This window comes from Eurosta solidaginis, chromosome 5 (genome assembly GCF_040869045.1).
Source record: "Eurosta solidaginis isolate ZX-2024a chromosome 5, ASM4086904v1, whole genome shotgun sequence".
Taxonomy (NCBI): domain Eukaryota; kingdom Metazoa; phylum Arthropoda; class Insecta; order Diptera; family Tephritidae; genus Eurosta; species Eurosta solidaginis.
Genome location: NC_090323.1, coordinates 172942819 through 172961468, shown reverse-complemented (window position 1 = coordinate 172961468; position 18650 = coordinate 172942819). Strand labels below are relative to the sequence as shown.

Below are 18650 nucleotides of genomic sequence, written 5' to 3'. Positions count from 1 at the left end.
TTTCCCCGATGCTAATTTATTTTGTTGAAAATTTATTTGTTGAACCCGTAGCATTTTTGAGCTTCGTGTACTGGTCAAACAATTTCGTTGCTATACCTGCGTCTTTTTAGAACCTTGATTTGAGGTTGTCGAGGTACCTTGTCCGTAGGACTTAGGCGAAGGTAAATACTGAATATGCTCCAGTTATGTGTACACTGTACAGTAAACCCACGCCTTCTTGATTATTTAAAGGTTGTTGTAGTGATCCTTTACCTTGGGTAAGGATACGCGAAGTACCTTACAGCCCCTTTTTTATCGGGATCTCGTTGCACTTTTATCAATTTGACCCCAATACCTCTGAAGGGAAAGCGGCTTATTTGGTTCGGCCCGAAACAGTCGGTTCATGGAACTAGAAACACCTTTTTCAAGATATATCGTAGTCTTTGGCCCAAAGTGACTGTGAAGATCAATTGATTGGATGGAACTACTTCGCAACGTCATTGAGCCCATAGCCGATTTTGTTGATTTTTTCTCAATTTTGACTATCACCCGTTCTTTCTGTTGTTGACATATTGGTACAATTCCCACAATTTTTAAGTTAATGAGCTGAGTTAGTGTGCAGCAAAAATTATATTTAAGGTTAAGCTGTATGCACTTTTCCCGTAAGTTCAAGGTAACTGGCATTGATATCATAGCACCACCATTTGTTAAAATATTGTCTTTCGCAATCAACCCTTTCGCAGGCTTCTTATAAACGTACGGCACTGTACTGCACTTACGTGATGCAAAAATGTGCATTTAATGAAATTTCACAACGAGCTATTTGGCTACACTTGTTGTTGTTTGTTGTTGTATGTATTGTGAGGTTGCTGTAAGTCGCCAGAAAATTCATATCTCTGCATATGTCGATTTCATTAACGTTTAAAAAACGCTATTAAAATGATTCATGTGCTCGTATTTACACATAATTTTGCAAGTGCGTATGTATGTGTTATACTCGTAATTGTACGCAAGCGACAGAGCAAGGATAACTAATGGCAGTGCATATGAATACTTAAAGTTTTTCCTTGGCAATTTTTGTATGACTGAGGCAATTGTCGCGTAAGTAATGGCCGCATCACAATGAAATTTCTCATGTTCGTGAGTTTTGATGCAAAAGCGAACATCGGCACAGACGCGTAAGATGCTGCATTTGTAAATTTAAAAGAACTTCAGACTAAGCAGCTTATTTCGGCTTGCTCATCACATTAAAGATTTCTTGAAGCACTGTTACAAATATTCTCACTTTTTTTTTTAGAAATATACTTATACTAACATTTTTACCTTCTATTCATTTGTTAAAATGTAGTGTTTAATTGTGAAAAAAGTTCGAAAAGTACTAACGAACCGGAAAAATAAATACACTTGCAAAGTCTGAAAGCACTTATAGCCAAAAACATGTAAAAATTTTCTTCTTATACTTTGGTTGCAACAAAAGTTTAAACCTGCCTACTTTTTAAGACAGACGGCATTGGTAATGCACTATTTGTCGCTCTCCATGCAAATTTATGCAATCTACTCATCTGTCAGCGCACCATGCTGCATATAAAATCTTATTTGACAGCGTTTTAAGTGTTGATATGAATGAAAATGGGAATGCAGGCGGCTGGTTTGCTTGGTTCGACTACTAAGTGCGTTACTTCCCGCTTTCTGTATGTATGCGTAGTGCGCTAAAACTCAAGGTAACCCTGCAGGGAAATCAATAACTTTGCTAATGAGAGAAGAACGAAATAGAGGAGTGAAGATGACACAAACCGTTTTATCCGCATATCAAAAATACTAGCTTCGGAAGGGAATCGGATAGCAACTTGTAGTCTTGACTACTCGAAGATTCGAGACAACAATTAGATCAAGAACCACAATTACTTGTGATGAGAGAGAATTTAAACATTATTTTCCATGAAAAAGTTATTTGTACAGAGAATTTCGTATAGCATAGCACGGCGGCCGCCGTGGTGTGATGGTAGCGTGCTCCGCCCACCACACCGAAGATCCCGGATTCACGCCCCAGGAGAAACAACACAAAAATTTTAGAAACAAGTTTTTCAATTAGAAGAAAATTTTTCTAAGCGGGGTCGCTCCTCGGCGGTGTTGGCAAGCACTCCGAGTGCATTTCTGCCATGAAAAGCTCTCAGTGAAAACACATCTACCTTGCTGGTGCCGTTCGCAGTCGGCATAAAATAATTAGGAATTGGAAGAGAACCTTGGCCTCAAATCTCTTCGGAGGTTATCGCGCCTTACATTTTATTTTTATTTGCCTCTTGGTATGTTCGGGGAAACCTGCAAAGTTTGGAGGGCGCTTCTAGCTGAAGTTGAAAGACAACTAACTATTCAAAATTCATAATTTAGACTTATTATTAAGAATTCACGAGCTTAACACAGGCTTTTAATAATTGAATATTCAATTATTATGTTTTCCTAAGAGAAACTGAGTAGAAAGAAACAAATATTTACTGGCATATTGCGATGGTACCATTTCGAAAACTGCCAACGTAATCATCATCTGGCAAATTCTTAAGGTTATCAAAGGTTACGCCGAGATTCGAACGGCGAATCACACGGTGAAACTGCAGTTGCCTTAACCACTAGGCTATCCTGCTGATATTTGTTTTCCTGCTTATTTCAGTTTTTCTCATTTCTACACTAACAACACAATTGAGACATTCTGGCTCTATTAATTTACGTGTTGTGTAGATTTGTTTTTGTGAAGTTTCTTTTTCGTTGAGAATGAGAAGCTTTGTAAACTCTTCCACAGTTTTACATATTTATGTTTGTTTGTTTACTGGTGTGTTCAATTTATACTTATTATTAAGAATTCATGAGCTTAACACCGACTTATAATAATTGAATATTCAATTATTATGTTTTCCTAAGAGAAACTGAGTAGAAAGAAACAAATATTTACTGGCATATTGCGATGGTACCATTTCGAAAACTGCCAACGTAATCATCATCAGGCAAATTCTTAAGGTTATCAAAGGTTACGCCGAGATTCGAACGGCGAATCACATGGTGAAACTGCAGTTGCCTAAACCACTAGGCTATCCTGCTGATATTTGTTTTCATGCTTATTTCAGTTTTTCTCATTTCTGGCTCTATTAATTTACGTGTTGTATAGATTTATTGTTGTGAAGTTTCTTTTTCGTTGAGAATGAGAAGCTTTATAAGCTCGTGCTCAGTTTTACATATTGTGACGAATATTACCATCACTAATTGATTCCATCACTAATCTGATACTACGTATATAAAGGCAAAACAACAATAAAGTAAGCTGCCACTATTGTGTACATCAAATCAATCATCATTTACTCACATACATTCAAGGGAGCAGAGAGATACTCACAAACGCATATCATCATCAGCAAAAGTAGTACTCACATATACACACGCATATGGATACAAACTACAAATATACATCTACATATATGGATGGTACCCAAGCATGAATTTCGAGAAGTTACTAGACATTAGGAGAAATGGATGGAGACAACAGAGAGTATAAAAGCAGCGAAAGCTGAGTAGTTCAGTAATCAGTTTGATTTAAGCACGCCATTGGTTGTGAAGTAACCTCAAAGTAGTCTAATAAAGACCATTTTGCATTATTGAATATTGCAGTTATTTATTAAACAGTTTAGCGATTCGAACGTTTGCAGAAGGTTGGAAATAAGCAGAATTCCCCTAAATTCGTTACAATATTTATGTTTGTTTGTTTGTCTGATTATGATTACGTTGGCGGTTTTCGAAATGGTACCATCACAATATGCCATTAAATGTTTCTTTTTTTATTTTCAGTGCCTCTTAGAAAAACATAATAACTGAATATTCAATTATTATAAGCCAGTGTTAAGCTCATAAATTCTTAATAATAAGTATAAATTGAACACACCATTAAACAAACAAACATAAATTCATAATTTAGTCTGGTTAGTTCCGATATGGATTTTGTACCTGTACGTCTACTGAGTCACAAGTTTGTTTTTCAATAACGCAAAAAATATGCAGTTTCAGATGTTATATATTAATGCACTTAACGACATTGCGAAAAATCTTTTCACGTAAATGTGTGGAAAAAAGTTATTAATCGAGCATTCCATGGAAAATCCTAAATTTTCGGCGATTTTGTAGTTTTTGTCATTATTAGTTTTCAGGGCCAATATACTTGAAATATAACACACCTCAGCGTCTTAAGGAAGATAAGTTTCCATGAGTAGTGAAGCCCATAAAATAGAGTGTAGGACCTTGACAACAACAGTAGCATGCACAGGACAGCCGGTTCTACGTACTAGAAAGAGTGGTTTTGAATTTCGAAACTGCGAAGCGGAGAGGACTTGCAAAATTTTTAGTATGACCCATTTGGATTAACCTCTTGAAAATATATAGCTTATTGCTTTTTTCCTGCATGCGGGAATTGAGTCTTTGAGTGAGCCCGTTTTCTTCTAAAAAATGATTATATAGTTTTCATCATGACCTGTATCACATATACTATTGTCTGTTTGTGCTGTGATGTAGAAGTCAGTAATATTGCGCAGAATACTGAAGCGGTTGTATGTACGCTCTTTTCAGAGGCCCAACTCTCGAATCTCTAGCTTAATAGCTCCGTGGCTCTTTAAGTCGACTACTCACTCCTTCAGCAGCGTTCAGCATCATCGAGGCGAAGTAACTTCCCTGCGATCTTTTCATTTTTTCATGCCGCCTTCTGAAACATCAAGTAGCACAAGGCGACGCCCCTATGTATGGTCTTCCAAGAGGCCCTATTTCGTGAGTCTTTAAGTTGGCTCCTACAACAAAGTTCAGCACCAGTAATTCACATTCACTTGCCTTCAAACTTCGTTTTGTCATGTCCCATTATTATTTGGATTAATAAGCAAAGAGATAAGGAAATTACGTGTTTATAATTAGATACGGCGCATTGATAGCTGGTACAATAAACTACTATTAGCGACTGAGATCTTTTGAAGCGAACTTTTTTCTGAGAAATATGAGAATGGTGTTTGACAAGAGGTGACCTTGTTTCTCCTAATGAATTTTGATGTAGCGTTTTCGGGAGTTGAACCTAGGACCTTTATTTTTGTAGGAGAGCACACCACATCCATACCACTACCAACCTACCATGCCACTCTGGCTGAAAAAATTGCGTTCCCGAAGGCGAGCGTCTTAAACATGACGGACAGCTCCTGCACGCTCAGAGGCTTAATAGTTTGAAACGACCGAATCAGCACAGTCAACCACGCCATGCTTATTCCCTGAATCAGGAATCTAAATGTGGAGATTCGACAAATGGTTAGGGTCCGCAATTAAGTAGGATATTGGAGCACATGTCCTTGCCGGTATTTGTCCACCCCTAAAAACGCTAATTTTAACAAAGCAAGACGTTGCGTCTTCAATAAGCTGACAAGATGTGATCAAGAACCTCCTAAACTATGCGTCCGATGGACAACCCACACTAATGGTGAGAATTTGGCTCCTATTACTTTCGCGTTCTTTTGATTTTTCTTTTAAAATGAGTTGTCGGAAAAAGTTAAAATTTGTCTTTGTCTGTAGTGTGCCAACCGTGGAATGCTCCACATACAAAACACTTGCTCACATCAATATAACATGCTTCACACTTAAAAAATCACGAAAGTTCACAACACCCGGTCATACTCCACACAGCTTAACTCTGACTATATGTAAAAGCCACTTGTAGAAAAGAAAAATTGGCACTGGCAGTGGCACTTTTAAGTGAAAATGTTGTCGCATGCTGGGACTTTGTTTAAACGCGCTTTATGGAATTCAATTAGTTGTGTAAAGTGTTAAAATGTAGAAAAATGTATACGGAGGGATGCACGTGTAAGTACGAATATCCATTAGGGTGGCCCTTCGTTGTATGGAGGGAAAAAAAGTGTTTGGATTCTAGATCTAACCCCCTGAAAATATGCGAATAGCTCAAAAACGAATATATACATAGTTTTAGGCCAATCAAAAAAGATTTAGAGGTGGCGCAAAGGGCTTGAAATCCTGAATAATGACGAATTTTTACAATTTGTTGTTTCAGGCTTCCATATTTCTAAACCCTACCAAAAATTTACTGCTTTTCCATACTGTAATAAGATCTGTGTTTTCTTACTTTTCTAAAATGGCCACAAACCTCAAAATCGGTCGATCAGTAACAGAGTTACAGGGCAAAATACATATTGCTTTCGACAAACAAATATGAAAAGTAAATTAAGTCTGTGCAAATGTTTTCATCAGTGAATCGTGGTATTCGGGTAAAAAACGTACAAGTAAACTTTTTTATACACAAATACATATATCCCTTGAAACAAAACTTGAAGCTTATTTATTTAAAAAGTATACACATATATTTATTTATAAATTCTTGAAACAAGTATGTCGAAAGAAATTTAAAAATAAAGTATAAAGAAATGAAAATATATATTTTAAAATTGCAAACAACTACAAACAATTTCTTTGACGTTTTCTTATTAAAGATATACTGCTCTTGAATGAACAAATTTAGAATAGTAGGTTTTTTTTAAATAGATAAATTGCGGCGCTTTGCATTGGGATGGAAAACCACTTCCAGAAATAACAGGTCGTGAAAAGGTGAAACGACTTCCAGTTGTTGTTACTTACAGGAATGGCGAACAGTTAGTAGGAGCTTCAAAATTATATGCTGCAACAGGCTCGGAAATAGCTGATACGCTGTATGAACTGTTATTTGAATGGGATCTGAAGGATGATATTGTGGCCTGTTGTTTTGATACGACATCGGTTAACACAGGCGTTATAAAAGGAGCTGCAACGTTATTAGAAAAAAAACTTGAGCGAAAACTTTTGTATCTACCTTGTCGTCATCATATTTATGAAGTTTGCTGAGATTTATTTTCTAGTAAGGACGTTCAGTTATTTCGGCGATTTCAAGAAAATTGCAAAAACATCGACAAAAATAGTTTTAGAGATTTGCTACAATCGTTATTTTGAAATTACTTTTAAGCGATAGCAAAGATACTATTTTAAAAAAACCCTCTAAGGAATAGTTGAAAAAGAAAATAGTAAGAGATGACTACAGGGAATTATTGGAATTAACGTCTGTATGTCTAAGAGCAAGTGATGGTATAAAGTTTCGTGTACCAAAGCCCACTCATCATGCTCGGTGGATGTCTAAGGCATTTTATTGCTTAAAAATCTATTTATTTCGTGAACAGTTTAAACTAACGTAGTATGAAGAGAATTCGATAGCAAGTATATGCGCGTTTATTATACAATTCTATGTTAAGCTTTGGTTTTACTGTACCAATCCTCATAGAGCACCTCTTCAAGACTTATCTTTTATTAAAGAAATTTATAAATACAGAAATGTTAATAAAAAATATCTGGCATTGCAATAAAAAAGTTTTGTAACCACTTATGGTACCAGTCTGAAGAATTGCATTGGCATTGTTGGTTGATGACGTCGTTAACGACACAGCAGAACGGGGAGTAAAGCTTATGGAATAATACAATAGAATACTTACAAATGACGAACAAAAAAAAATATTTTTTACAAGTTGTAACTGATTACAAAAAACAATTTGAATCACATACTAAATCATCCTTAATTAGATCCTAGGAAGTAATATCATATTATATACGTGTCAGCTAAAGTTTCACAAGATATATGTATATGTTTTAAAAATGTATTTTCAAAAAAATTTATAATAAAAAAAAAATTGAAACAAACTCATTTACGTATACTCCTTACATACTTACTTACTTACTTAATTGACGCTTAACCGTCTAAACGGTTATGGCCGTCCAACAAGGCGCGCCAGTCGCTCCTTCATTCCGCCAAGCGGCGCCAATTGGTCACACCAAGGGAGTTTAAATCGTTTTCCACCTGGTCCTTCCAACGGAGTGGGGGCCGCCCTCTACCTCTGCTTCCATAGGCGGGTTCCGATAGAAATACTTTCTTGGCTGGAGCATCATCTTTCATTCGCATAACATGGCCTAGCCAGCGCAGCCGCTGCGTTTTAATTCGCTGGACTATGTTGATGTCTGCGTATAGCTCGTACAGCTCATCATTAAATCTTCTTCGGTACTCGCCATCGCCAATGCATAGAGGTCCATAAATCTTTCGAAAAACTTTTCTCTCTAACACTCCCAAAGCCGCTTCATCTTCTGTTGTCATGGTCCATGCTTCTGCCCCATATAGCATGACGGGTACGATAAGTGGCTTGTAGAGTAAGATTTTCGTTCGCCTCATTATATACACATTCTTGAAATAATGACACTGTGCTTAAGGCATAATTTATTTTATAACTTTATTATTATTTGACCAATTTTTGTTCTTTTAGATTTATTTGAAAATCAAATATCTCTAGAAATTACCAATAACACGATAAATTACGTGTCGCCCATAACAATGATGTAGGGTTGACAAAATTTAAGAAATTGTAAAAATTCGTAATTTTTCAGGACTTAAAGCTCTTTGCGCCACCTCTAACCCTTTTTCGATTGACCTAAAACTTTGTAGATTCTAGTTTTTTGGCTATTCGCATATTTCTAGGGGTGAGATCGAGAATCGGAACACTTTGGAAAATAAGGGCCACCCTAATGTCCATATGTATATAGGATTGTACAAGTACAGTTAAATTATTTAATTGCTGAGTACTTAAGTTAAGCAAAATTTATTTCTTTAATGTGAGAAAGAATATCAAAACTTCTTAGGGTATTACCAACTGTTGCATTACAAATCGCAAAATTCTTTCATAAGCTTCATTTAGTCTTTAATTTACTCGCCCAACAAAGAAGAATTTAAAACGACTTTAGTTGACACGCTCCATTTACGCGCTTAGTAGACTGATGAAGACAAAAATGTGCGGAAGCTGAATATGGAGTTGGGGTGATTGAGCAACTTCAAATTGTTCGAAAATTTCTCGGTATTTTTACAATCGTCACTTCAACATTCCATGACTGCCACAAGTAGTGAACGAGTGGAGGTTCTCAAGCAATAATACCAAAAACAACAATCAAAAGCAAAAGTCATCACGCCAACATACCAACCATCCGGCATATTTAAGTAAACCGCTTTGCTGCTTAGCTTTTAAAGTCGTCCGGAAATCCTACTTATTTCTTATCCTTAATCTTAATTATAGCAAGCAGACAGTCGAGTTGAAACTTCATATAGCACCCTCCTCTACGCTAATGCTGTGATTGTGTTGGTAAAATGTGAAAAGATTTTAGCAGGGATTGTAACTGTTACACGTTTTAGTATTTTGTTAAGTTTTTTATTTCTTGTTATTAATTTTACGGAGCTAAAAAACTCAAATTATAATGATATTATCATCGATTTATCGATTTTTTTATAGGCTTGTTTTCGAGAAGTCATTGGCTTCCATGGGTTTTTTATCAGCTAGTTATAAATAGGCTACGGATTTTATATTGAATGTGTCCATAAAACCGATGAGTCGTCAGCAGCACTCTGATAACTAATTAGTAATACTTCGATACCGAGGCGACAACTTTTCGATGACAAATCGATAGTTTTTTGATAATTAGTTGATACAAGTCGATAACTTTTGTGTAACACTTCCATAACTTTTCAACAAATAATCTATAATTTTTTAATAGATTATCTATAGATTTTCGAAAATAAAGCGAAAACCCTCTCGGTAATAAATAGATAGCTTTTCAAAAACAAACCGAAAAGTTTCTATAAAAGTTCGATAACTTTTTGGTAAAATATCGATAATTTTGAAAGCTTTTCGATAACATGTAATCGGTCGTTTTTCGATACTAAATCACTAACTTTTTTATAGCAAGCCGATGTCAGTAAAAATCACTCATCGATAAAACATGTCGTCAATAAGAACTGGATAATGCGCCCATAATCCAACGATAACAGACCGATGACTCATCGATAACCAACCACCACTGGAGGAGTCTAATGAATTCCTAACAAGGACGCTTATGACTGCATATAACAAAGCTTGCCCTGTAAGAAAATTCAGAGGAAAAGCAAAGCCGCCATGGTGGAGCAATGAGCTGAGTCTTCTAAGATGACAGGTAAAAGAAATGTTTAAGCTAGCAAAGACCGCGAAAAGCGAAGCCTGTCGGGACGAGTACAGGGATCTACTGAGCATCTACAAGGGTGAAATTTCCAGGGCGAAGAGAATCTCATGGAAAAGTTTCTGTACGGACAGCGAAACAACAAGGGGAAACATAGTCCATAGAAAGAGAACGGGGAATGGTCACGTAATAGTGAGGAATCCCTTGAGGTACTTTTCGATACACATTTCCCATCGGGAGATCGCTTAAAAAAGCCAGCAGACAGCACTCACACTTCGATCACGGAGCGGGTAGTGCCGGGCTTGGTGACCGATACCAAGATCGAATGGGCAGTGAAGACGTTTTCTAAGTTTAAATTGCCGGGCCGAGATAGTATATTCCCGGCCATGATATAAATTTCAAGTAGAGCGGTCGTGGAATGGCTTAAAATAATATTCGATGGGTGCATAAGACTGAACCATGTACCGCACTCTTGGAGAACTGCTCGTGTAGCTTTCCTACCAAAGGCGGGAAAGATCGGTCACGTGTATCCCAAAGACTATAGACCCATTTGCTTAACATCATTTCTGCTCAAAACCTTTGAGAGGCTGATAGATGTGTATATAAAGTCCACCAAAGGCAAGTCGGTAGACACCGCATTGCATAGGGTGGTAATAAGCATAGAAAAAGCCCTGGAATATAATGAATATGCTCTTGGAGTCTTGTTAGATATTGCCGGGGCTTTCAATAATGTTTCTAAATAGACGATTATGGATGGTCTTAATTACATTAAAGTACATCCAGCTTTAACGAGATGGATCGGCTGCATGTTAAATTGCATGAAGATTACATCATAATGAGGATTTCACGAGGCCACGAAATCAGTGGCCATCAACCAACTGCTCAGGCGATTCGATGAGGGACCCGTAAAACTTACGGCATACGTAGATAACTTTGCAATTGTCATAAGTGGAAAGTGCCTTCCAACGATTAGCTCTTTGATGGATCTGGCGCTTTGGGATATGCATACCTGGGCATCTAATGTCGGGTTCAAAGTCAACGCGGAGAAGACGGATATGGTCTTGTTTACAAATAGGTACAAGGTCCCAAATTGGACCAGGCCTAAGTTAGGAGGGGTGACCCTACAGGAGAAACCTTGTACAAAATATCTGGGAATCATCGTAGACAGTAAGCTGTCATGGAAGCTCAACGTAGAGGAGAGGGTGAAGAAGGCCACAACGGCACTTTATGCATCTAAAAGAATGCTGGGGTGTACGTGGGGCTTATCGCCCTCTCTTTCTCATTGGGTTTTTACAGCAATTGTAAGCCCTATTCTATACTATGGAGTTCTTTTTGGTGGACAGCCACACGAAAAACAACATACCTCAAAAAATTTGAGGGGGTATGCAGACTATCAATGCCTAGAATTACGGTAGCCTTGAAAATAACCCCGAAGGCTGCACTGTAAGCCATTCTGCACATTCCACCGGTAGACCTGATAGCAAAGAACATAGCGTTAACAACTGCAACCAGGCTTGGTGCTTCCGGGCAGCTTGAGCGCCGACCATACGGCCATAGTAGTATAGCTTCATCAATCACAAGACGAACAGACTACCTGATTCCCTATCTGCGCTTCCGGGGAGACCTTAAGGCCACAATAGAGGTGGACGGTTGGCGCAAGGGACGAGGCGATACATGTGTATACAGATGGTTCCAAAGTAGTGGAAGGAGTAGGGTCTAAGGTATACTGTGCTGATCCGTAAATCAACAGATCCTACTGCTGGATTACTGTAGCGTTTTCCAAGTGGAAATATTAGCCGTAACCAAAGCAGTAGAAACCCTGGAAGAGAATAGCTTAAGCTGCAACCGTGTTAACTTTTATATTGACAGTCAAGCAGCAATTAAGGCAATAATCTCGCATAGCACAGCATCTAAATGCGTTTTAGAATGTAAGCGGTCTCTGGAAAGAATCGGGACAGGGAGAAGCATACATCTATTTTGGGTCCCAGGGCATATGGGAATAGATGGGAATGAAAAAGCGGATGAACTAGCTAAAAAGGGCGCATCCCTTGAAGCTTGCTCCGTAGACGTCCAAATTAGACTGGACGAGATTAAGCGAAGGCGAGAGGTGCACATGATCGACCCAGCGGGAAAGGCGTGGGTTCAAGCGCGGGGCTGTAAAGTGTCGAAGATTATGTGTAGGTCTTACAACCTTAGACTAACTAAGTTGCTTCTATCATTAAAAAGAGAGGACTGTAGACTCATGACTGGTATTCTGACTTGACACTGCCTTCTGACGTCACATACCCTTAAATTAGGATTGGTCAGTGATAGCAAATATAGCAAGTGCGGGTTGGAGGAGGAAACGATCGAGCACGTTCTGTGCTCGTGCCCTGCGCTTGCCAGGCTAAGACTCCAGCTATTAAGAGTGATATAGCTGTCAGATGTAGGAGCAGCAAGTGGCTTAAGTCCTAGGAAGCTTCTAGTATTTGCCAAGAGGACGGAGTTATTTTATAACATAGGTCCTGGTTTTTGATAGGGTTTTTCAGTTTGGTCGTTAAAACAAACTTCTGGTAACACTACGGACTCAATCAGTCTATGTGAGGTCCTCATGGACCGGCCAGTTCAACCTAACCTAACCTAACCTTGCTACTGCGGCCAAATCGATAACTCGCCGTTAGGACGGTAATGACTTCTTATCTGTCCTTTCATGACGATAAACGCAAGTATCGTTGTTTTCATCCACATCATTATCGACATTGTTATTATATTGCTCTTCCGCTTCCCCCTCTTCTTTTGTTCCGTCTTCTTCACAATTACTTATTTTCGTTCGTCGTTTAGTGAGGTTTACAAATCTAAAATGTCTTGAGAGTTATGTTATCTTTATAATACTATCTTATAAAACTGATTGTTCAGATATTCCAAATTTTTGTAATTTTATCAGATTATTGCTCAGCTCCATGCAAGGTATGAGGTCCTCGGTGCTGCACAAGACAGTCATTTTCTCACTTGTTTCGTTCTAAAATCTGACCAATATCAGTTGCATATTTGCAATCCCTGCTAAAGTATGAAAATTTTAGTCCAAGACAGCCGTGCCTCAATGACTGAAAGCGAAGCTAGCAGTTTTTAGGAGTCGATTCAGAGAAAGAGCGAGAGACGGGCAATGTAAACGAATGATGGTGGGTATGATTTATAAAAAAACTGAATGAAAATTTTTCAAAATTTACGCCCTCTCGCATGTAAGACCTTATTTGTTTTTTTGGTTTTGTACAAGTGGGCGCGTCTGTAAATTTGTTCGAAAAAAAACGAGTTTGTGTGCTTGCTACGGTCTGCAAACTCTATGAATTATGATGAGTGGCATGTCATGGCGTGTAGTAACTTCTCGGTTTGCTTCGACGCCGTCACACCCTTTTTCTTTTAGCTGGTTTATGGATGAGTGTAAATATGTTTTTGACAATCAACCTAACTCACACTCAGTTGTTGTTGACGAATGTTTTGAAAAATCTGCCGCGACTTTTATTAAGACAAATGACTCTGTTATGAATGCGGGATGGTTCTACTTTATTTCAATATCTCTTTTTTTAGTGGCTTGATTAAAGTTTTTTTGGTTATACTTTTTTGCGTTTTAAGCATACTTTGCTAATAAGAAATCATATGCTTTAGTGCGACAGTTGTGTAACTACATACTAAAATTGTTGGTATGTTCAGCTTTTGCTATTCTTTGGCTACCACTGGGATTTGCCATCCTAACCCCAAAAATTAGATTTTAAACTCGTGTTCTTATGTATTTTGAAAAGTGGTTTACTCCGTTATTGTGAGTTAAGCCATTTTTGTACTGATAGCCTCATATATAAAACGCTATAACTAGCAGAACTGGCAGAAAATTTGGTCTATGTGCATAAATTTTAAGAAGGATTTTTCCGTCTACTCTGCACCCCTTCTCCACTTTTTTATCCTTTTATTCACTCCTCCCTCTGCATTTCTCCCACTCTTCGTCTCTCTTTTGCCCTGTCCGTCTTTTCTCTCACTTCTTTTTCCCTTCATCTATCCCTATTTTTCTATCTTCGTCTCACTTTATCTCTTTCTCAGTCTCTTTCTCCTTCCCTCTTTTCTCTTCTCTCTAGTTCTTCTCCATCCCTTATGGCCAGTCCCAGAGAGTTGTATGTTTGTTCCAGTTAAATTCCGAGTCCCAGTCTCAGTCGGTCCCTGGACCACTTCTATGAAAAAAGAATCATGAATACTAATCCAGGCTAATGGAAAATCGAACCATGAATAAAATTTGTTCTGATATATTGGTACTTGGTTCACTTCCTGGAAAAAAGCATCGCAAATACTTATCTAGGAAAAGGGCTACACTTTAAGCGACACCAAAAGAGAATGGCCGATAATAGCAACACGGAGTTTGTTCGTTTGAAATCGGACATTTCATTTTGGACGCACGTACATATGTATGTAGGTACTATCAATTCATGTCCCGCCTATCGAAGCAGAGGTAGAGGGCGGCTCCCACTCCGCTGAACGGACCAGGTGGAAAACGATATAAACTCTCCTGGTATGACCAATTGGCGCCGGTTGGCAGAGATAAGAAGCGACTGGCGCGCCTTGTTGGACGGCCATAACCGTTTAGACGGTTAAGCGCCAATTAATTAAGTAATAAATATATTCTTGGGGTACCGGGTCCACACTTTGGCCTACATCTTGAGACCTTAGTCTTCCGTGGGTACGAAAATACCCAAATTTAAAATACTCATCAGCATCTTTCAGTTAACATCCATATTGTATAAACACATCCTAGGGTTACCCGGGCCCACGTTTTGGTCTATATTTCAAGACCCTAGCCACCTAGCGAAATAAAAGTACGAAAACTATTGGGCAATGTATATTTTAAACCGACCAATTAAAATGTGAACAGATTTGTGTTAGTTATTAACTCTTTTTCCATATTCGGAGTGTAGATATCTTTTCTCTGCTCATCCGCATCATCTCCAAATGGGAAATGTGTGTAAAAAAGCGTATGTCCCTGAACTATTTGTCCCTCCCTTAATCAAGCTATTTCAGAAAGAAAGAACTATGATATGAACCTTGACCATCATAAAACCTTTCGACCTATAGGAAGAAGTCCAAGTTTGGAAGTTATGGTATTCTTGAGAAGAGAACGGAGGGGCTACCAAAAAACTTCTGCATACATTTTTAAAAGGAAAAATATTTTTTTTACTAATTTCTTGGTCTTATTCGATCCTATTACTTGTTATATAAAGTTTTAAACTGGGCGTGTATCTGCCTTTTTCTGTATAAATATTTTTGTAGGCATATCTCGAACAGTGGACTGTATAACATAGCATTATTTGGTGGCAGTAGGTATTTATCTTGAAGAAAAATAAATTCATGTATAAACAGTATAAAATTACTTAACTATTATGAATATATAGCGAGATTTAAGGTAAGATTAGGTATAAATTGCAAATGAATGTCTTACTGGGGAAGTAAGGTTCAGTCCTTTTTTTCTTACCATCAATTAATTTCTAAATCTGCGTGCGTACGTATAGATTTTAATGTAAATTCGAAGATATGTTTAAAGTGCATATAATGTTAAAAATATTTTGTATAAAATTGGTTAACTTATTATACAGACATAAAGGTTACAACAATGTTTTAAATTTTGTGATTGCAGACGTTAATATGGTTGCTGAACCTAAGCCGCACCAAGTGGGAAGAAAGCGACAGAATCCAACAAAAACCGGAAATGATTGGTAAGTTAAAATAAGCTTCATATATGAGCCCCAATGAACTCTTTTAAATCTTTAAGTGAAGTAAAGTTTATTACTTTTCAGTCAAGTTTGACCGTTAACGATATTTGAAGATGTCCATATCAAAATGCAATAAGTGCATGTAACATTTTTTTCATATTTTAATATAACCACATTCTAATAACACACCGAAGATCCTGGGTTCACGACCCAGGCAAAGCAACATCAAAATTTTAGAAAGGTTTTTTTTCAATTAGAAGAAAATTTTTCTAAGCGGCGTCGCCCGGCAGTATTTGACAAGCACTCCGAGTGTAATTCTGCCATGAAAAACTTCTCAGAGAAAATACATCTACTTTGCAGATGCCATTCGGAGTCAGCATAAAAGCAAGTAGGCCCCGTCCCGCCAATTGTTAGGAAAAACTAAAGGGAGCACGACGCAAATTGGAAGAGAGAAGCTCGGCCTAAAATCTCTTCGGAGGATATCGCGCCTTATATTTTGTTATTCTAATAAATAATATTTTATATCTTCCAGTTTACAAACATTATAGGAATAATTGCTCTTACTGAGTTAAAATTCCGATTTCTCAATTTTTTCGAAAGTATTCTAGTGTAATTAATGCGTTTTGATTTGGAGTTTCTCATTTTTGATATACATTTTATAACATACACTTCTACCCATGTTATGTTGAACAACACTGTCAATTAAACTGAAATTTCTGTAAATGTTTATCCATCGCAACAAGATGTTGAATCAACTGCGCACAAATCGTTGATTCGTAATGGACCGTTATAGTAGTCAAATGAACAAAAAAAGTTGTTGCGACAGCTTTGCACGATATTACCTATGTTGCCATATACATACATACGTAAATATGTGAATACATAAATACGCATGCTTCCTACATATATGTACATACATATGTATGCACTTACTAACCGAACTGGGCGTACATCAAATATGCTGGCACACATTAAACATTATACACTTTATTATTTTGTTTTATTAAACGCACTTTCACCAAATTTTATATTTTATAATTTATTCAATTCATAGTTTTGAACTTCGTTTTGCAAATAGAAATGAAAATAGTAGTCACAAAACTGATTCTCAATTCTTTCAGTTGCAGCTCAGCTCATTCTCAATTTTTTCTCTCGCATGTAGTTGCCACACTTGATTGTTTCGAACAATACTTGTAGTATAAATGTTTGACATAACATTTTAAATAGAGAAATTGTAAGTTATAGAAAAGCAAAGAATCAAATCGCATGAAGGTAATTCACTACTGGAGTGAAAATTCGTAAAAACTTGAACAAAATGTTATTAGCTTTGGAAAAATCCTGTTCGTTCAAACAAAACTTTTGCAACAAGAGGGTACAATTTTGCATTTCGCTTGGAGGAGAAGTTGCAAAATTGTACCCGATAAATAGGGGTCCCGGTATCTCATAATCTTTTGCACAGTAAATTCAAAAATGTGTTTTCCGTTTTGTATTGATAACTGAAAAACTAGTTTTTTCTTGTTTTCCCATTTTGTGTGTTTTTTCGTTTTGGTGGTTTTCTTATTTTGGTGTTTTTTTTTTTTAACAAGTGGCACCATCGTCATAAGTACAAAGTAGAGAGCGCAGTGAGCGTAAAATTCTCTTTGAAATTTCCTCACGTATTGACAGTTAATCGCTGTTGAAATGACCTGTGAGATCAGTTGTGTTAACAGAAAAATCAGTTAGATTGAATAGGAATCTGTCAATTTTTCAGAATTTTGTTAACTTAAGAGCGACAATTTCTCTTCTGTTGAAATGAATAAAGTAATTTGTTAATTCGATCAATTTCACCGAATCTCCGTTAAGTCAAGAACAACAGAACCGATTTGTTGATTTTACTAGCACGATTTCTTTCAGTGTATTAGTTTTAAGGGTGTGTGTGTACATAGTCTCCAAATTAATAGGTTTGCTAGAAAAATGATTGATTGTTGTGCTCACATATTGACAGCGAAATTTATTAATGATCAAGGAATTGTAAACATGTGTCCTATTTCGCTTACTACATACTACTTAAGTACATATCCACATAGTTGATTGAAAGTAATATGTAGCTAATAAAAGTATTATAAATGCATTTGTATGTTTGCGCTAGGTAAGAAAAGACCGACTTCGGCGGCTGATAATTTTATCTCAATATTAAAACTTTGTTATGCATAAGCCGAGGTGAGACTATACGTAGCGCAATAAAAGTTGATGTCTAAATATAAGTTGGAACAATCTTAGTTTAAAATAGCACTGAAAATCAAGTCCTCAATTAAATTTTCGATGAAAACTTTATGTTACTTTCAATCAGTTAAACCAAAGATACCCCGAAACCATTGGCGGCGGCCGTGTCCTGGGTGCAAAGTAATATTAAAAACTTATAAACAAGTTTTTCAATTAGAAAAAAAAATCTCTCTCGGAAGTAATTTGACAAGCACTCCAAGTGTATTTCTGCCATTTTGAGCTTCCCAGTGAAAAATCACCTGCCTTGCAGATGCCGTTTGGTATTGGCATAAAACATGTAGGTCCCACCCGGCAAATTTTTATGAAAAAATTAAAAGAAGCACGACGGAAATTGGAAATCTCTTCGAAAGTTATTGCTTCCTGCATTTATTTATTTCTTTATGCATAAACCTTTACGACAGGACACAATTGTTATTTTTTTATTTGGCCTTTAATGGGGTTTTCTCTTCAATATGGATGTAAATCTCGTACCACTATAGCCTTGAGAGCAGCCGCAGACATTTCTCTTTGCAAATCGTTTGGAGACCTCGAACTTTAAAGAAATCCAAAAATTATCCACAGTGTGTCGCTTTATAGCTGATTCAAGATATTACCCTTCGGCAATAAGAGCAAAGT

General features: G+C 37.1%; 1 protein-coding gene across 1 annotated transcript in view; it reads left to right on the top strand.

Annotated features, from left to right (window-relative positions):
* The window catches only part of LOC137233827 (transcription factor mef2A), an 84805-nt gene that overhangs the window by 13819 nt on the left and 52336 nt on the right, over positions 1 to 18650 (top strand). The window contains exon 3 of the mRNA XM_067757286.1: positions 15698 to 15776. Coding sequence (XP_067613387.1) covers positions 15698 to 15776 — 79 coding nt within the window. The remainder of the gene's footprint in view (positions 1 to 15697; positions 15777 to 18650) is intronic.